The sequence below is a fragment of the Octopus sinensis genome, linkage group LG1 (genome assembly GCF_006345805.1).
Source record: "Octopus sinensis linkage group LG1, ASM634580v1, whole genome shotgun sequence".
NCBI lineage: Eukaryota > Metazoa > Mollusca > Cephalopoda > Octopoda > Octopodidae > Octopus > Octopus sinensis.
Window position 1 is genome coordinate 29,937,795 of NC_042997.1, and position 20,000 is coordinate 29,957,794.

The window sequence follows — 20,000 nt, forward strand, 5'->3', positions numbered from 1 at the left end:
TCACCTATCTTCGTTCCATTGTGCCCAAGGATGCTAAGATGGATACAGAAATTAAGTCCACTAATGGGAAGGCTAGTTCCACTTTCGGTAAATTTTACCATAGGCTTTGGAACAGCCGCGAAGGTAAAAGTCGATGTGTACAAGTTGGTGCTTTTCTCATCATAACTTTATGATGCTGAATATTGGACCCTGTACCGAAAGCACATCGACCAGCTTGACGCTTTTGATATCCAGCGATTACCTAATATTTCCAACATAAAATCGAGTGACCATATTCGTAACCATGAAGTGTAAACAAAATAAGACATATAGGTATTGAAGCCATCCTCATCAAAATACAGCTTAAATGGTCAGATTATCTCTCAAGTATGAGAACCTTAGAACCTTTAGAACAAGAGAACAAGAAACCATGATGGTCCTCTGGAAGACACTTGTCCTCAGCCACTTTGACTATTGCTCTCAGCTATGGTCACCATCCAGTGTCAAGTTGATCACAGAACTTGAGGCGATCCAACGAAGCTACACGAAGATAGCCTCTGTGCAGCATATGAGCTACTGGGAGAGACTCAAGAGATTAAAGCTCTATTCCCTGGAGCGTAGGCGGGAAAGATATGCCATAATGTATACCTGGAAGATTCTGGAGGGTCTTGTCCCAGACTTTGGCATCGAGAGTCACACAAATGCCAGAACCGGACGCCACTGCGTAGTACCAAGGATTCCAAATCTGCCATCAAGATGTAGGACAAGATATTGTGATAGCCTGGGCTTCAGAGGCCCACGGCTCTTCAATATCCTCCCGAAGAACCTGAGGGACCTGCATGGTGTAGATGCGGATGTCTTTAAAGCAGGACTGGATCTCTTCCTGTCAGGTGTCCCGGATGAGCCAACTTCACGACAGGAGGTGCAGATGAGAGCAGCTGCATCGAACTCTCTCGTGCATCAGATGGCGTTTGCTAAAAAGCATCCGTGAGGTAAAACGTGTAGCAAACCAAATGGCGGTGCCCCAGCATGGCCACAGCTCATTAGCTGAAACTGGAAAAATCAAAATCAAAATCAAAATCATATCAGAATATCAAAGCAACTTCTCTTTAGCCAATTCCCAACAGGAAGGAAGGGCAGTTGGAAGGACGCTCTTGTGCTTGAAAATCAAACTAAAAGATAATCTGAAGGGACACAACATTCCCTTTTCTTCCAGGAAAAGCAAAGCAAAGCATCGAAACGCATGACCAGGCGCCAGTCATACTTGTCTTCGCTTCCAACATCAGGACCAACTTCGTACAATCATGAAGGCACGCTGGCACAAGACTGTTCCTCTAAATGAAAACCTTACCTGCCATTGTAGTTTTGTGGCAAGGAACAAATCAGTCTTTGGCGTCCACACAAGAAAACACACAGTAAAGGATCAACAAGCACTCGGACACATAAGATGGTTCCTTGCCAAAAGATTTGTAACGAACCAGCAGACTTCAGGTGACACATGTGTGTTCATAAAACATGATTACTGCTTTATTTTATTGTCCCCTCTATTTGTCGTTCAGGACGAGAGAATCCATCATGTGTCTGTGCATGTGTATGTGCGTGTGTGTGTATATATATGTTTGAGTGTGTGTGTATGTGTGTGCCTGCGTGTATACACCACTCCCCACACGTATATATATATATATATATATATATATATATATGAACTGGAACAAAAATGCAATAGAGGACAGATAGAAGATACAAAGGCGCACAAGAGAAACAACAATTAGAAGGACAGTAAAAAAAAGACGAGTCATTCGTGGCTGTCTTTCCTCGGTCAAGTTCCAGACGTCACGAAGTTACGACCATTTCGGGCAAGATATATATATATATATATATATGTAAACAACTTATAAACAAGGGTAAAAGAAAATTATATCTATGCCAATTTCCGCATATTATTGTACCCACTACAGATGTACGATGTGCTGAAATCGAGGAAAGCTAGCCAACAGAATTTTTTAAAAAGTTCGTTATTTCTATATTGAATCAATTTCGGAATTAATCTCATTATAGATTTTTTCCTCTTCAGTAGAAAAGACGGTTTGATGGAATTTTTTCTGTAAAAAATCTTCATCCTATATTAGTAATAGATTTATTTACTATTCGCTATAGGGGCTGGTAACCACTATAAGCTGTGGTGGAGAACATTTCACACGTGTGCTGAGGTTAACCAAAGGATTTTATAGTTAGATATATCAGGGGTACTTATATGTACATGACTTTTGCTTCTGCTTTTTTTCCACGGGCGCATATAAGTATTTCTTTTAATTCTATTCGTATTTTCTACTGAAGAGGAAAACATCTATTATGAGATTAATTCCGAAATTGATTAAATATAGAAATAACGAACTATTTAAAAAATTCTGTTGGCTAGCTTTCCTCAATTTCAGCACAATGTACTGAAATGCAAGACAAACCTTAGATTTGAACTCAGAGCGCATAGATGGAATAAATACTGCGAGCATTATATCTAGTGTTGATTAATATCGAATGTAATTTTACAGATAAACGCTGGCGAGAATCTAAGCAATAATTTTGGAATATATAAATAGAAAATTTATGGAAACGTACGAGTTCACCCACCGAGTGTTTAATGAGAAATGTATTCTAAAGCGATCGAAATTAAAATTTGCTATCGAAATTTCAAGTTTATTTATGATCCAAAGTCTAGGTTATTAATGTTATCTTTAAAAGTTATTTTACTAAGTTCTTCTGTATTTCCAAACACTGGGGTGAAGTCAGAGTATTTTAATCACACCAGTGTGTGTATGTGAGTGTTTTTATTACTTCATTGCCCGGAGTCTTAAACACGCATTCAAAATGTTTCATGGCAAAGTGTAAAGTAACATACAAACGTAGATAAATACATACATACATACATGCATAAATATGAACTTACATACATACGAACATACACATGCATACATACATATATATACGCATATATACGTACGTACATACATACATACATACATACATACATACATACATACATACATACATACATACATACATACATATAAGCATATATACATACACACATACAGACAGACAGACAGATAGACAGACAGACACTGCTGCCATTAACAAGCAAATCCCCAAAACAGTCAAAATCAGCCACTGCTATTGTCTCAACATGTACAAGGCATCAGCCCTTCCACCAATGTCCAAAAATGGTAGAGACAATTTATTGAGGATTGCCTTAATGACCGTCCACACCATATTCCTTTCTTCGTCCTCAATGAGTGCCATCTAAGTAACCCCGACTAGAAGCTGGGGTGAGATTGAAGAATTTTACAGCTATTACTGCATATTGTGTTAGCAGAAGAAAGGGTGGGACCGCCATTTTCATGTACGATTCTTTTTCGGCTGAAGCAATGGACGTATTTACCAATGGCTACTGTGAAGTAGCTTATAGTAAAACGAACAATTTAATAGTTTTGGGACTCTATAGATCACACCGACTCCTTTGCTACGCTTCAAAGAATGCCTCCACAGAATTAAGTGTTTCATCCACCTGTGTCATGCAGACAACATATTAATGATGGGGAACTTCAACCTTCCCATAGTGTTGATTGGTCCACAAACAGCTGGAAACCAGGTATTTCCACTTCAACCCCTGATAAGGAAGCAATCGAATTGCTTTTTGATTTCCTGGATAACTTTTTCCTGATCCAACAGGTTCTCGAACCAACAAGGTGTCACAAATACACCTTAGACCTAGTGTTCAGTAACCACACTGACACTATCCACAATATTTCAGTGGAAAAAATAAACACCACTACTCTTACACTATGACAGGGTTCTCTCTGATCTGAGATTCTACCAAACAAAGACCAATCCCAATGAAATCTCTCCAGCCCATCCATTTGGCACTATGGATCTTTATAACGCAGACTGGAATGCAATCAATCATGATCTTTCACAAGTTGATTGGGCCGTAACGCACGCACACACATCCACGAACATAAACACATCATAGCAGACACTTGTAGATATGTAACAAATGTATTCGCAAAACATACCCCATTAAGATCAGTAAACAGATCAAAGTGCACAATCCTTAGAAATAGAAGAGCAATTATCAGAGAAAAATAAAAAGAATTAACAAGAAAATCAACCAACATAAATACTGCCAGCAGCAACGCACCCATTCGACTGCCAATTGCATCACTCGAATCGAAAAAACACAGCCTCCAAAAAAGCAGGATGACCATCAGTAACAAACAAAGAGCTGCGATGGAGAATTGGGCCATTGAGAAAATGAAACTCAATCTCATTTGCAAAAAGACACAAAGTCGCTGTTTCCACTGTTGGTTATCTAGTTGATGAGAGCAACACTCTACATGATGATGCAAAATCCATGAGCAAGATATTGAAGAAACAATATTGCTGTGTTTTCAGTAACGCTAATGCGGTTGATCTGGCTAACTAACTATATCTGACATAACTTTTGGTGCTCCTGCTATCCTAACAGAAATAAATAAATTCTTGGCCACTGTCCTGAAGAAGTGTCGACATCAAATTGCACCCTCTCTAGCTGAGCTCTGAAGGAACTCACTTGGCGCAGGTTACATTCCTGATCATTTTCTTTCCCAGCCTATTGTTCTAGTTTTCAGAAAAGAACACAAATCTCTTGCAGTGAACTACCATACGATTTCACTCACCTCTCGTATCATTAAAGTATTTGAGAGTGTGTGAGATCGCGAATAACTCACTGCCCCCAAGACAACAATCTACTAAACCCCAACCAACACGGTTTCCGTTATGGCAGGTACCACTTGTTGCAGCTTCTGCGCCAGTTTGATAACATTTTAAAATCTTTGGAAGAAGACTCCAACACTGATGTCACATAACTTGATCTCACCAAGGCATTTGACAGAGTAGAGCACAACAGTCCTGCTGAAGAAACTGTCCAGCATTGGAAAGCTGATGCAGTGGATAAAGCATTTCTTGACGAACAGAACCCAACGTTCTGTTTAAGGGAATCTGATCAAACTCAGCCAAAGTCGGTAGTGGTGATCCAAAAGGTACTGTATTTATCTATATTCATTATCTATATCAATGACATAGAAGACGTTATCAGACATTCGACATTGAAAATCTTTGTAGATCATTCCAAACTTCAGAACGCCATAAAAGGTAGGGGAGATCGAACATACCTTCATCCGGATCTGTTTCCTGTTGTCCAATGGGCGGAAATGAATAATATGCTTCTAAATGAATATAAGTTTAATTTGATCCGCTTTGGAAGAGAAGATACTCTAAAACTACCATCTGGCCTTCCCTCGAGCGACTCATCCAACGACACCAGAGACCTCGGAGTAATTGTTGATAACAATCTAAGCTGGAGTTCCCACGTAAACAGCAAGGTTGACTTGGCACGCAAGATGTGCTCCTGGATTCTGAGTACTTTCCGGTCTAGAGATGCCCAAACAATCATCCTTCCCTACTCTACTTTAGCTCAACCCCACCTTGAATACTGTTGCCCACAGTGGCCTCCGCACACGAAGCAACACATTATGAAAGTGAGAGTACTCCAGAAGTCAATAACAGGAGAGATAGATGGCATGAGAGGCATTGACTTTTGGGGGTCGACTAAAAAAACTCAATCTCTACTCTCTCCAACGCCGCCGGGAACACTACATCGTTTCTGTCATGTGGAAATTATTCCATCAATATTGCACAAATGACGTTGGCATTAATTTTAAAATCCACACAAGACTTGGCCCTCGTGCTGTCCGCCCACTACAAAATTGAACTCAGGACACATAAGAACATTACAACACAACTACTTTACCTCAACCGATCCAGCTCTCTTTAATACGTCAAAATGGAAACGGATCCCATAAAATTAAAAAGTTCTTTGGACAAATTTCTCCCCCAAATCCCAGATCAACCTCCTACACACGGATATATCTCCAACTAATAATAACTCCTTGCTAGAGTGGGCCATGGTGCCCCATATATGACTAAAAGACGTCATGAAGTCGTGCTATTAAGTTAGACATGACCTGGTCCTATACTGGCCGAAACTTATCGAAGTTAATCAAATTTACATGCATACATACATACTGCATACATACACGTATACATCCATGCATGCATGCATGCGTACATGCATGCATACATACTTACGTACGGACGTATGTATTTCTGATATTCGGTTATTTCTATTTTAACTTACTTGTGTCGTTCATTGGACAGCGGCCATTCTTGATCAAACCTCGAAGACTTCAGCTGAACAAATCGACAGCGGCTGTCAAGTTGTGTGGGAAGAAACATAGAGACACCTACACTCCCACACATACACACGCACAAGACGAACTTTTAGACAGTTTTCGTGTACGAAATTCTCTGAAAAGGCAAGTTTTTGACCCCAGACAATCATCTCGCCAAAAACCAGAGGCAGGGGATTGCGAAGCGAACTTTATAATAAGCCTACACAACCATGCGTGTGTGTGTGTGTGTCTAGGTATATATGTGTGTGGGTGTGTGTATGGTGTGTGTGACTGTGTGTGCGCGTATATATGTCTATGTGTCTCTGATGTGTGTCTGATGCGTGTATGTGTTTAAGTGTATGTGTGTGTCTATGTGTGTATGTATGTGCATCATTTATAAATAATACTAATGTATTCTCGATTGTCACTAAATTAGTTTACAAATTTCAGCCTACCAAATTATAGTCTTGATTCGTAAAATGAAATTCAAGATTATTTACTTGTATAATGTAACAATGGTAGTATCGAAAAATATCATAAGTATCCTCTAAACCATTCAATTATAAATCATATTACATTATTCATAGGTTTAAAAACAACACTTCAGCGGATTTTTAAAAAAATTAAATTATGGTCCTTATGTTTATATATATATATATACACACATATATATATAAATATATGTATGTCTGTATGTATACATATGTTTATTTATATGTGTATATATATATAATTATGTGTGTGCGTATGTGTGTGTGTATGTATACCGCTAGCCTGCTGGTCTATATATATATATATATATATATATATATATATTAGTAATTAAGGGTAGTATAGGTAGCACACCACGCTAAAAATAGCAGTCAGAAGACAACTCCATCAACAAATTTTCACTGATATACATTAATTGAAGTCGGGGGAATGACCAAAAGTTCTAAGCCTTCGTACCAATAAAGGAAAGAATCGTCAATTGAAAAGTCAGACATACCTGTATCGTTACGATTTCGAACTTTGTGGAGGTTCCACTTAGTTCTCATCAGCAATTCTCTATGACCACTAGGGTCATAGAAATTACCCATCTCAACAAATATGCGCGATAACCGTTTTTAATGCTGCAGCAAATTTAAAATTTATTGTTTGCAATAATATCAAGTGGTATACCATGCGCAAAAATATAACATGATGTAAAATGAATTGCTAATTAATAATTAATGGTACTAGAGGTGGAACCGGCACGTTAAAAAAATCAGTCAGAAGACAACAGCAGCCACAAATTTTCGCTGGTGCACAGTAACTGAAGTCGAGGGAATGACCAAAAATTCTAAGCCCCCGTACAAATAAGAAAAGAATTGTAAATTGAAAAGCCAGGTATACCCGTATCTTGAAAATTTCGAACTTTGTTCAGGTTTAACTTAGTTCTCATCAGCAAGTCTTCCTGATCACAAAGTTCATCGCGCACATTTGTTGCGATAGCCAAGTTCTATGACCCTCGTGGTCAGTGAGACTCGCTGATGAGAACTTAGTGAAACCTCCAAAATGTTCGAAATCGTGACGATGCAGACATGTCTGGTTTTTCAATTTACGATTCTTTTCGTTATTGGTACAAGGGCTTAGAAATTTTGCTCATTCACCCGACTTCAATTAATATGGATTAGTGAAAATTTGTTGTAATAATCTTATATCTACAATTTTTATCGTGCCGGTAGTATCCTTAATTATAAGTAATATTTTTTTTTACCTCATGGTATATTTTTGTGCATGTTATACAAATTGATATTATTGTAAACTATAATATCCTTATATATATTTTTATAATTCATTCTGCAGTATTGAAAAAGGTCATCGCGAACATGTTTTGAGATAGACAAGTTCTATGAACCTTGTAGTCAGTGAAATTCACTGATGTGGACGAAGTAGATCCTTCACAAAGTCCGAAATCGTGATGATACGGGTGTGTCTGACTTTTTGGTTAACGATTCTTTTTGTTAATGGTACGGGGGATTAGAATTTTTGCCCATTCTCCCGACTTCAATTAATGTGTATCAGTGAAAATGTTTTGTAGTTGTCTTCTGACTGCTATTTTTAGCGTGCCAGTGCTACCAGTAATAACCTTAATTATTAATTAACATTTTTTTTGCTTAATCGCATATTTTCACGCATGCTATGCCACTTGCTATTACTGTAAACAATAATATCCTTGTATATTTGTTATAATTTATATAAAATATAATACACACACACACATATATAACATATATATATATATATATATATATAAATTTATATATGAGGATAATATCGATATTTAAGTATCAATATTATCAAGTGGCCAGCATGGGAAAAATACCGTACAAAGGTAATAATTTTTAACAATTAAAAATGAGGGTGTCTAAGAGACACCTACATGCCGAAATAGCAGTCGAAATTCTGACTGTAAAAACCACATTAAGTGTTCATATCGTACCATGGGATAAGACAGAGGGACAAAATACACAAGCAAAAATTATTGAATAATTTGCTTCTGTATTTTGTCCCTCTGTCTTATCCCATGGTACGATATGAACACTTAATGTGGTTTTTACAGTCAGAATTTCGACTGCTATTTCGGCATGTTGGTGTCTCTTAGACACCCTCATTTTTAATTGTTATATATATATATATATATTCATACTAACATATAAACATATATTTATATACACACACACATATATATATATATATATATATATATATATATACTAAGCAATAAAGGGTTTAGCAACGAATTGCCTTACCACATACCGAATTTAGAAATAGCAGTCAAAGAGTTATAGCTATTTCTTCTACTAAAAAGGGAGATCTCAGTAAAAACAGCAATTGGAAGGCAGACACAAACAGGTAATTTGACTGCTATTTCTAAATTCGGTATGTGGTAAGGCAATTCGTTGCTAAACCTTTATTGCTTAGTATTACTTAAATTTTCCTCGAATGAGGCTTTTACATGCCGAAGACTACTTGGTGTAATTGATAATTATTCCAATTAATTAATTTCACCCTTCATATATATATATATATATATATATATATATATATATATATATATATATATATATATATATACATGTATATATGTATGTATGTATGTATGTATGTATGTATGTATGTATGTATAACCGCTAGCCTGGTCGAGATGTGTGTGTGTGCGTGAAGAGAAATACACCTATTCTTAAATCTGTGAGCGAGAAATATGTAGTAACAGTACTGGATAGTAAAGTCTATTTTCCAACGTAAAGTGGCAGTCCTGCTTAACCCCAGAAAACCCAGGTAAACATCTGAAAGATGATGTGCCGGTAGCCAGCTGGAAAAGATGTTTTCCTGACACTAAACAGTAGTAACATCTTTCTAAAAATATATACTGTGAGCTAGGCGAGTAACCGTTGGGCTGCAGGTATCGCTTAGGCTGGAGGGGAGCCCACAATGCTCACAATTGTCCCAGCAATTGTCACATACTGAAGAAGAGAAATAATCCAGAAACATTGGTCTGCAGGTATTGCTAAGGCTGAAGGAGGAGCATTAGCTCCCTTGCTCCCAGTATACGCACACAGATGATGTGTCGGTAGACAGCTGGAAAATATGTTTACCTGGGGTTAAACAGTAGTAAGATCATCCTAAGCAGGACTGCCACGTTACATTGACAAATAGCTTTTACTATCAAGTACTCTTCCTGCATAAATCTCGCTCAGATATTAATTTGCCATTTTATTAACAAATATATGAGTGACTGCTTTCTTCTGACACACGGATTTTCGAAACCTTAACATTTTAATGTGTTGTGGAGCATATTACATTAGACCGATTATGAACTATAGCTGTTAACCCAGGTAGTATGATTTAAATCAATAGGAAAGCCAATACGAAGCACTGACACGAAAGATGGAGTTAATAATACGCATCTGGGTCTCAAATTTTCTCAGCAGTAGGTGCAGGAAATATTGAATTAATTCAATATCCTTCTCTATTACTACACTCACTCTCTCTCTTCAGTAGGTTAATTTTCTGGAAATCCGATGACACCTACATTTCTCTAAACAGACAACGATTCACAGACGTTCAAACTGAACGCCACATCAACAGTACTGATGTGACCAATTCTACAAAATCTAATGAATATCACGAGCACCTGTCTGTACTCTTCACTAAACTATAGAAGACTGGAGAAGAAATATTAGAATCTAATTGTATTCAATAATCTTTCCACCTGTAAAAGAATTGTAATGTAATAGTTATTTTCTGTGAATTAACGTCGTTCGCTAATTATGTCTCACCGCAATCAGACACACACACAAACACACTCACCCTCTCTCCTGTTTCTCTCTCTCACTTTCTTTCTCTCTCTTTATCCCTTTCTTTTTTTCTCTTTCTCTCTTTCTTTCTCTCTCCCTGTCTCTTCCTTTTCATTCATCCATACTCAGACGTTTTGGCTAAATGCAAATTACTAAGAGTTAGTAAATTATGAATGAACGAGTAAGGCTTTAATGTAAATTATATTAGACATTTCTAATTATCAATTTATAGCAGAGAATATGATACTTCTAATGCTTCGATAAGTATGCCGTAATTCCATAATTATAATGTCTGAATTTTGTACTTACAATGTCTAAAATGACAATATCTTAATTATCCATTACATTAGAAACCTATAGAGAATTCACATTATTACTATGCATTTATTATTAGCAATCTCACCTCACTGACCGATGTGCTTTTCGATTAAGCATTGTCACCTACCTGGCAATAATACCAATCAATTATCAAGTGTATTTCGTTTCACTGATTAATGATTCACAGAGTAAGAGTGGTGTTGAGTTTTTTTTTTTTGTAAGATTTCTGTTTTGTATTGCATTATGAAAGAACATTGAAAAATTAACTTCCCCGCTAGATAAAACTGAATAGGTTTACTTTAAAGTGCAAGCATTTATTAAAGTGATCAAGGTGTACAGCAGGTTCTCGAAATGCTTCTACTTCTGACATAATTCTAAGTACCATGTATATATAGGCGCAGGAGTGGGTGTGTGGTAAGTAGCTTGCTAACCTACCACGTGGTTCCGGGTTCAGTCCCACTGCGTGGCATCTTGGGCAAGTGTCTTCTGCTATAGCCCCGGGCCGACCAATGCCTTGTGAGTGGATTTGGTAGACGGAAACTGAAAGAAGCCTGTCGTATATATGTATATATGTATATATGTGTGTGTGTGTGTGTTTGTCCCTCTAGCATTGCTTGACAACCGATGCTGGTGTGTTTACGTCCCCGTCACTTAGCGGTTCGGCAAAAAGAGACCGATAGAATAAGTACTGGGCTTACAAAGAATAAGTCCCGGGGTCGATTTGCTCGACTAAAGGAGGTGCTCCAGCATGGCCGCAGTCAAATAACTGAAACAAGTAAAAGAGTAAAGAGTAAAGAGTATACCCTGGTCTTAGTAAATACTGCAGTATCACTGCAACCAAATATAAATGTAAAAAGGTTTGAATGGAGGTAAGCCACCAGTAAATGCATTAATATATATAAAAATAAAATTTCAGTGTATTTGCTTACCGCCAGCAAATTTACGTTTTGCTGCTAAACAAGTAATAAAGAGAACAGCCAGCACAGTTAGTTGTTTCAACATCGTTTCTAGCTGGAAGAAGAAAAAAAAACAAACAAGAATGTTATATTTCATCAAAAGGGCAATATATAATTGGAAAATTCTAGAGAGGTAGAATAATTAAGATAACGTGGAAGACGATGTGAGAGATGAGCAAAGGAGAGACGGCAAAGGAAAACTGAAGTGAATATTTTATTATATTTCATATATGGAGATGTCCTAAGAAAATGAAAGAGAATATACACTAAAATTGGACAAAATGCCATGAATTGCAGAAGAGAATTTTGAATACGAGACCACAGAAACTATTGCAAATAATGCACATAAAATTTCAGTCACAATAAAGATAACAAATATATATATGTACGTGTGTGTCTATATATATATACATGACATATATATACATATATATATATGACATATATATACATATATATATGACATATATATACATATATATATATAGCATATATATACAACATATGTATATACACGCTGTGTATTTATAGTGAAATATATTGTATGTGGTTAGACGATCTAATACGGAATGATAGATCGTTAGCCACTACACACATTTTTTTCTCTCCTTGTTTTTTCTGTGTACCTTTCTGTAAAAGAGCGTAGGCTCGAAACGTAGAAGACTTTTTCTATTCCTGACCGTTATACTAATATATCTGTTTGTTTTGTACACCACCTATCTTCGTCTTTTGTTTTATTCGTAAACTTTCCCTATATATATATATATATATATATATATATATATATATATATATACATACATATATACTTCTAATATAAGAATTTTTTTTTAATTATCAGTAGCTAGCATACTAAAATATCTTTTAAGGTGAAAATTATAAACAATTATAAATAAGTGCAACAGAAATTTTTTTTTTTTTGCCAATATGCTGAAAAGGATAGATTTTACATCTTCTAACCACATAAAATGTATTCCCTATAAATGCACAGCGTTTTGAAACGAAGAAAGGAAGCTAGCAGAACTTTTTTTAAATTCCATTATCCCCGAATGGGACCATTATAGGGATTAATCCAAAAGGATTTTTCCTTTTTCCTCCATCAACGAGGAACACGATAAGAATAGATGAAATACTTACATATACCCACGGAAAAGTCAGGTGCAAAGTCACGCTTACACTTAAGTACCCCAAATATATCCAAATAGAAATTCTGTAGCATGTCTCAACACGTGTATAGTCGGTCATGCAACATACATGAAGTGGTTACCAGTCCCGAAGTGGGTATATATAAGTATTCCATTTTTTCTAATCGTGCTATTCGCTTATGAAGGAAAAATCCATCTGGATTAATCCAGAAATCAGTCCGATTCGGGGATAACGGAATTTTAAAGGTTTCTATTAGCTTGCTTTCCTCGTTTCAACACGATGTGTATTTATAGTGAAATATATTGTATGTGGTTAGACTATCTAATATCTATTTTTTTTCAGCATACTAGCAAAGAAACTTTCTTTCTTTTGCTCTTATTTTGTAATTGTTTATAATTTTCACCTTAAAAGGTATTTTAATATTCTGTCCACTGTTAAAATTGTTTTTGAAAAATGTTATCTTTATATTAGAAGTAAATGTATTACCATTCACATCGGGACTGGTAACCACTTTACGTGGTCCCTGATCCACTATACGTGTGTTGAGGCTCGCTACAGAATTTCTGTTTGGATACATTTAGGGTACTTACGTGTACGGATAACCTTGCATCAGCTTTCTCCGTAGGTATATGTAAGTATTCTATATATTCTTATCGTGTTCCTTGCTGATGAAGGAAAAATCCTTTTGGATTGCCTCAGAAATTGATCCGATTCGGAGATAAGGGAATCAAAATTTTTTTGTTAGCTTGCCTTCCTCATTTCAAAACGCTGTGTATTTTATGTGGTTAGACGATCTAAAGTCTATTTTTTCAGTATATTGGCAATGAAATTTTTGTTTTGCTCTTATTTATAATTGTTTATATATATATATACATAATAATAATATTAGGGAGTAGATCCAAACTTATTGGCTATAAACATAATTCGAATTATTGATTGCATTTAAATTATTGTTGTTCGAATTAGGTTATGGGCATGAAACGATCGTAGTGGTTTTACTTTTTATCTTATATTAAACTTTTTAATACTTTTTGATAGTTATATATATTTAACAAAAAGAATAAATAAATATATATTTAAATAAATAAAAAATAAAAATAAAAATAAAAATAAATATAATATATATATATATATATATATATATATATATGTAAATTTATAAGTATAAATTAATAATTTAATTTTTTTCTTATTTTTAACTTTAAATTTAAATAATTTGAATTTTGAATTTTATATATATATATATATATAATTTGAATTTTGATATATATATATATATATATATATATATATATATATATATATATATATATATATATATATATATATATATATATATATATAATATATATATATATATGGAATCACTTGTTAATGAAAAATGAGAGTTCAATAAAATAAAGGATTGATCATATTTTATGAGTGGACGGCTAGGCCTGCTTTGTTTCGTGCCACAAAACCACAATGACAGATAAGGTTTTCATTTACAGGCGCAGCGTTTTGGCAGCGTGCCTTCATGCTTGCACGACGTTTGTCCCAATGTTGGAGTCGATTTTGCTCAAAAGTTAGAACTGAGGAGAAGCCACGGTAATAAAGGCATTGTTGCATCATTTCACATTGTCTTTTAGTTTGTCTTTGAAGCACATGAGTGGCCTTCCAACTTATTTCCCTGTTGAGAAATGGCCAAAGAGAAGTTGCTTCGGAATTGTGAGATCACTCATACGTGAGAGATGATCTGACCATTTAAGCCGCATTTTGATGAGGATGGCTTTAATACCTGATATGTTGCATTTTGTAAATACCTCACTGTTACGAATATGGCTGCTCGGTTTTATGTTGGAGATAGTAGGCAAGCATCGAATATGAAAATCGTCAAGCTGTTTGGTGTGCTATCGATACAAAGTCCAAGATTCAGCACCATAAATAAATGTTGTCAAAACTACCGACTTAAATTCATTAACGTTCTCCTGTTCCATAGCTCGTGTTAAAGCTTACCGAAAGCGGAGCTAGCCTTCCCCATTCTGGACTCGATTTCTTTATACGTCTTCGCATCATTGGACACAATGGAACGAAGATAAGTGAAGGAGGGAACAGTTGTTTATGCTTTCTCATCAACATATACAGTAGGGGCAACAGTGGGAGGATGTCGCGAATGGCCTGATGGAAAAGCTCAGTTTCCTTGATGTTGATGGTCGGACAAAAAGTTTTCGGTGCACGCGAGAAGTTGTTTAGAATTCAGTGCATGTTCTCAAGAGTGAGTGCTACAAGTACACAATCGTCTGCGAAGAGCGAACTATTTGCACTAAAATATTATATTCTTGCTTTGAATCGCTGTTGGTTGAACGAACAAGTTCTGTACTCAAACTTTACTGTATCTTTCACACCTTCGAACACTGCTTCCAACATGACGGAGCAATACAATGTAAATAAGAGTGGTGCAAGAATACAGCCTTGTTTTATCCCATTTAAAACTGTGAATGAATTGGTCACTTCCCCGCTAGATCTGACAGAAGCCGTCATTACTTGATGGAAAGAAATTATGATATTGGGCATCTTTTCTGGAACATCTAGTTTTCTAAGGACAGCCCAAAGAGCATCCCTAGATACGGTGTCGAAAGCTTTAGTTAGATCTACATAAGTGGCAAAAAGGTCTCGGCTGTGCCCCAGATCCTTTTCCTGGAGCTACCTTGAGTTAAAAATCATATCCACTGTGCATCTCCAGCCCGAAATCCACACTGGTAGGGCCAAAATTGAAGACCTTCACGGCCCTTGGTGAAAACAAGATTAAAGTATTTATCAATTAAACCAATAAGCGTGGAATAGTAACATCACCTAGTTTCTCGGCAGCAAATTCTCCCCTTTACCAGTAGAGTTAAAATTCAGTTTTGAACTAATATTTAGGACAACATCCAACACACAGTTAAACAAAAGAACTTGTGTGTGTGTGTCTGTGTGTATGTGTGTGTGTGTGTGTGTGTGTGTGTGTGTGTGTGTGTGTGTGTGTGTGTGTGTGTGTGTGTGTAGTAAGAGCGAGGAAATAAAAGTTTTTGAATAAAATGCCTAGTTTGGTTCCTTCAGATCATGAGCCTATTGGTAAACTTTCTTTAGTTCCTATCTGATGTAATAGTTTGTTTCTTGGCTACTTAGATTGTAAAACACAGTATATATATATTATATATATATATATATATATATATATATATATATATATATTTGTGTCTTTGTGTGTGTGTTTGTCTCCTACCATCGTTTTACAACTGATGTTGGTGTGTTTATGCCCACTGACCTAGTGGTTTGGTAAAAGAGACCGATAGAATATGTAATAAGCTTAAAAAGAATAAGTTCTGGGGTTGATTTCTTCGACTAAAACCGTTTAATTTGGTACTCAAGCATGGCCGCAGCCAGATGGCTGAAACAAATAAAACAATAAAGAATTAAAAAAAACATATACACACACATATGTGTATGTGTGGGTGAATGTGTAAGATGTGTGCTTTAACGTCAGTATTTTGACATGTTTATGATTTTTAAAAATACTATAACTCCTGCCAAATATATCATTTGTTTATTTTAGTGTGTTAATGTCTGCAAAATTATTTTAATCTTGTCCACACAAAAGCCGTTACAAGTAAAATGAAGAATAAAACATTTGTCAGGTCAATAAATATTTGTAGTCAGGATTACATTTTACATATATGTCGTAGTATTTCTTTTATGCATGTGTACTCAAGTACGTAAAGCAATAAAATTGGATTGGCGTATTTTTATGTATATTTGTTTGCGTATTCGTAGAATTTTGTGTTTCTTATATAGGTGTGTAAATATATATGTGCATGCACATGTGTATATCAGTGGACGTCTGCACGCATTGGTTACTTTTCTTCTTACACACACACACGTGTGTATGTGTGTGTGTTTGTGAGTGTGTGTGTGTATGTGCGTGTGCATGTACCTCTATTTCTATACACGTGCGAAGGTATAAGGATACACTTGATTATGTAATTGTTATATCGCAATACTACACAGTGGCTGTGTGACTACGAAATCCTCGTTGCCACTGTTATGACACACGTTCGGATGAACTCTACTCAACTTTGCTCTTCTCCTACTACGCTGCTACTCTACCACGACGTCTAGACTTCTCCCTCTATATCTACGTATTGGGCATGTCTACTTCATCGTCTGGGCCGTCCACACAACAATAATTTTCTGTCATTGTTGATATTATAATGCAATGTATCTGACACATTGTTCATTCCTCGGCTAGAAAAATGCTTCTACTTTTGAAGTAACAACACACTCAATATCATTTTTAAACTCTTCAGAATTAATAAACTTTTTCCTTCTTAATAATATTCCAATCATCTGAAAAGATGATAATCACGAGGGGCAAAGACAGGAGGAACATGAAGGTAGAATTCCCTCTAACCTTGCATCTAAGCGAGTACATAGTCTGTGTGTACCTCCCCTTGAAATCACTGGCTGTCACACCCATGTAGTGCATAGGGATTCCATCGGGTTGTGAGAGGGTGGCTCTGTACTCTACAGCCCTCGTGAGGCACGATCCATCTAGTGGGCAGCTAGTAAGGTATCGGAAGTTAGAGGTTGGGATGGAAGTTGTGCAGTTTCATATTTATATCTGTTCTAGCACACAATGTCAGAAGTGATGTTATCTAAACAAGAGTAGCTCACCTCGACGTTATGTGAGTTGAAAACCTTATAGAACACCTGGCTCCAAGGAAAATGCTTCCTAGTAAGCTCCTACCTAGGTTGTTGGAAATTCCTAGGTTATATGGAGGTTGTCTTCGGGTTTGGAGTCCTCAATATATGCTACGTTCTCGAAAAAATCCACTCTTTGAGGCTCGATTGTTCCAATGTTTATTTGCTTCCATTGTGGGCTGTATATTTCAATGAAATACATCTAGCAACATTATGATGAATTTTTTTAAACATCCAGAAACAGTTGTTGGACTTAAAATACCTTACCTCTTCCCCTGTTATTTCCTCTGCCGTTTGTATGCGGTGTAGGCTTGATCTACTATTACAAATGTTTATATATCTATACTTGAATATCCATTGTCTAAAAATTCTCAGGCTTTGCCTTCTTTCTGCTTGCATATATACATAAATATATTTTTTGCATATCAAACCCAACTTGCTATATTTAATTTGTTTATCCACATAATTACCTCCGTACACACTCATACACACATACATGCGTACATACACACACACATATACATATATATATATATATATATATATATATATAGGCGCAGGAATGGCTGTGTGGTAAGTAGCTTGCTTACCAACCACATGGTTCCGGGTTCAGTCCCACTGCGTGGCACCTTGGGCAAGTGTCTTCTACTATAGCCTCGGGCCGACCAAAGCCTTGTGGGTGGATTTGGTAGACGGAAACTGAAAGAAGCCTGTCGTATATATGTATATATATATGTGTGCGTGTGTGTCTGTGTTTGTCCCCCCACCATCGCTTGACAACCGATGCTGGTATGTTTACGTACCCGTCACTTAGCGGTTCGGCAAAAAGAGACCGATAGAATAAGTACTGGGCTTACAAAGAATAAGTCCCGGGGTCGAGTTGCTAGACTAAAGGCGGTGCTCCAGCATGGCCGCAGTCAAATGACTGAAACAAGTAAAAGAGTAAAAGAGTAAAGAGTATTAGTCAATAGGCATAGTTCTTCATCACCACATATCCGAAACTGCTTTATTTAGTTCTGCACGCAATCTATTCTCTATATTTCATTTCTCTCTGTAGTAAACATACACTCCATTTGAATGTCTCCGAGAAAGCTATAACATGCCATACGAGCGCTCATGTCTGAGTGTAGGCCTCTTATGCCAGAAAGATTTGTAACTTAACAGAAGTGTTTACTTAACATCTGTTCCTTCGTCAATCTTTAACTAATATTCTATCTTATACTCAGGTGATGTGTTGCTTTAAATCATAAGTATATTGAGTTCTAACAACTGAGTATTTCTACGTCTATGACTAAGTAAAATCATTAAACGCACATAAAGATTGATGGATGAAAAGATAGAAAGATATATATACATACATACACACTCATACACACAGAAAATTTCTGATTGACGTCATTTCAATCTGAGACTGCACAGAAATAGCTTAGCTTATGATATTTGAGATTTAAGAAAAAAATGTGAAATAATATTATTCTTGAATAATTTTAACGCATAGAAGAAAAAATATTAATCACATTACCGAAGGAGGCATATTTATTTTAAATGAAGTTACGCAGCTTACCATGATATTTTTTTTTTCCGCTGAACAATAAAAAATTATCCTGGTATCAGAGAAAGTGATCATATAAAATGTTTAGTGGGTCTTAGTTAAAAGTAAAAAATGTATAATCAAACGGCATAATAAGACATTTATATTACTTGATACGCCTTCGCAATTGACAGGTCTTTGCAATTTTACAAACATTAATCATGTTGTGGACTATAGAAACTGACTTTAATTCAAATCATATCTAAAACAGGAAAATACCTTTTCAAAGTACTTTTTATTAATATACTCCATAAAAATTTCTAATGAAAGCCTAATTTATAAAATCTCAGACTAAAGAAAATGTTATGCGGAGACATAAAATTTACACATATATATATACTCATATAAATTTCACACACCCACTCCTCCGCGCGCACAAACACATATTACATGTGCGGGATTGTTCGTTTAAGTGTTTGTGAGCACATTTCCTCTTTTAAAATTTTTGGAAACACTAGTGTAGTCTAGTTTTTCTCATTTCTATGAAGAGTGATTTTATAATTTCTTCTTTGATATTGGCATTTGTCAAGAACTGTACAGTTCCCAACACCATCATCAATGTTCTAAAAATAGTGTTTTCCTTTGGAAAAAAAGTGAGTTTGATGAGGTCAATTTAATTAGGGTGTTGAAGGAATTTGAAATTTTGGCCATTAGATTCATACTGGAATCTGTTTTTGACTTAAAATATTTCTAGGATCGTATT

At 35.8% G+C, this 20,000-nt stretch overlaps 1 protein-coding gene across 1 annotated transcript in view; it reads right to left on the reverse strand.

Moving 5' to 3' along the window:
• LOC115219026 (lysozyme-like) overlaps window positions 1–20,000 on the reverse strand; it is a 150,634-nt gene that overhangs the window by 107,195 nt on the left and 23,439 nt on the right. Inside the window, exon 2 of the mRNA XM_029789071.2 lies at window positions 11,815–11,896. Coding sequence (XP_029644931.1) covers window positions 11,815–11,887 — 73 coding nt within the window. The 5' untranslated portion in view covers window positions 11,888–11,896. The remainder of the gene's footprint in view (window positions 1–11,814; window positions 11,897–20,000) is intronic.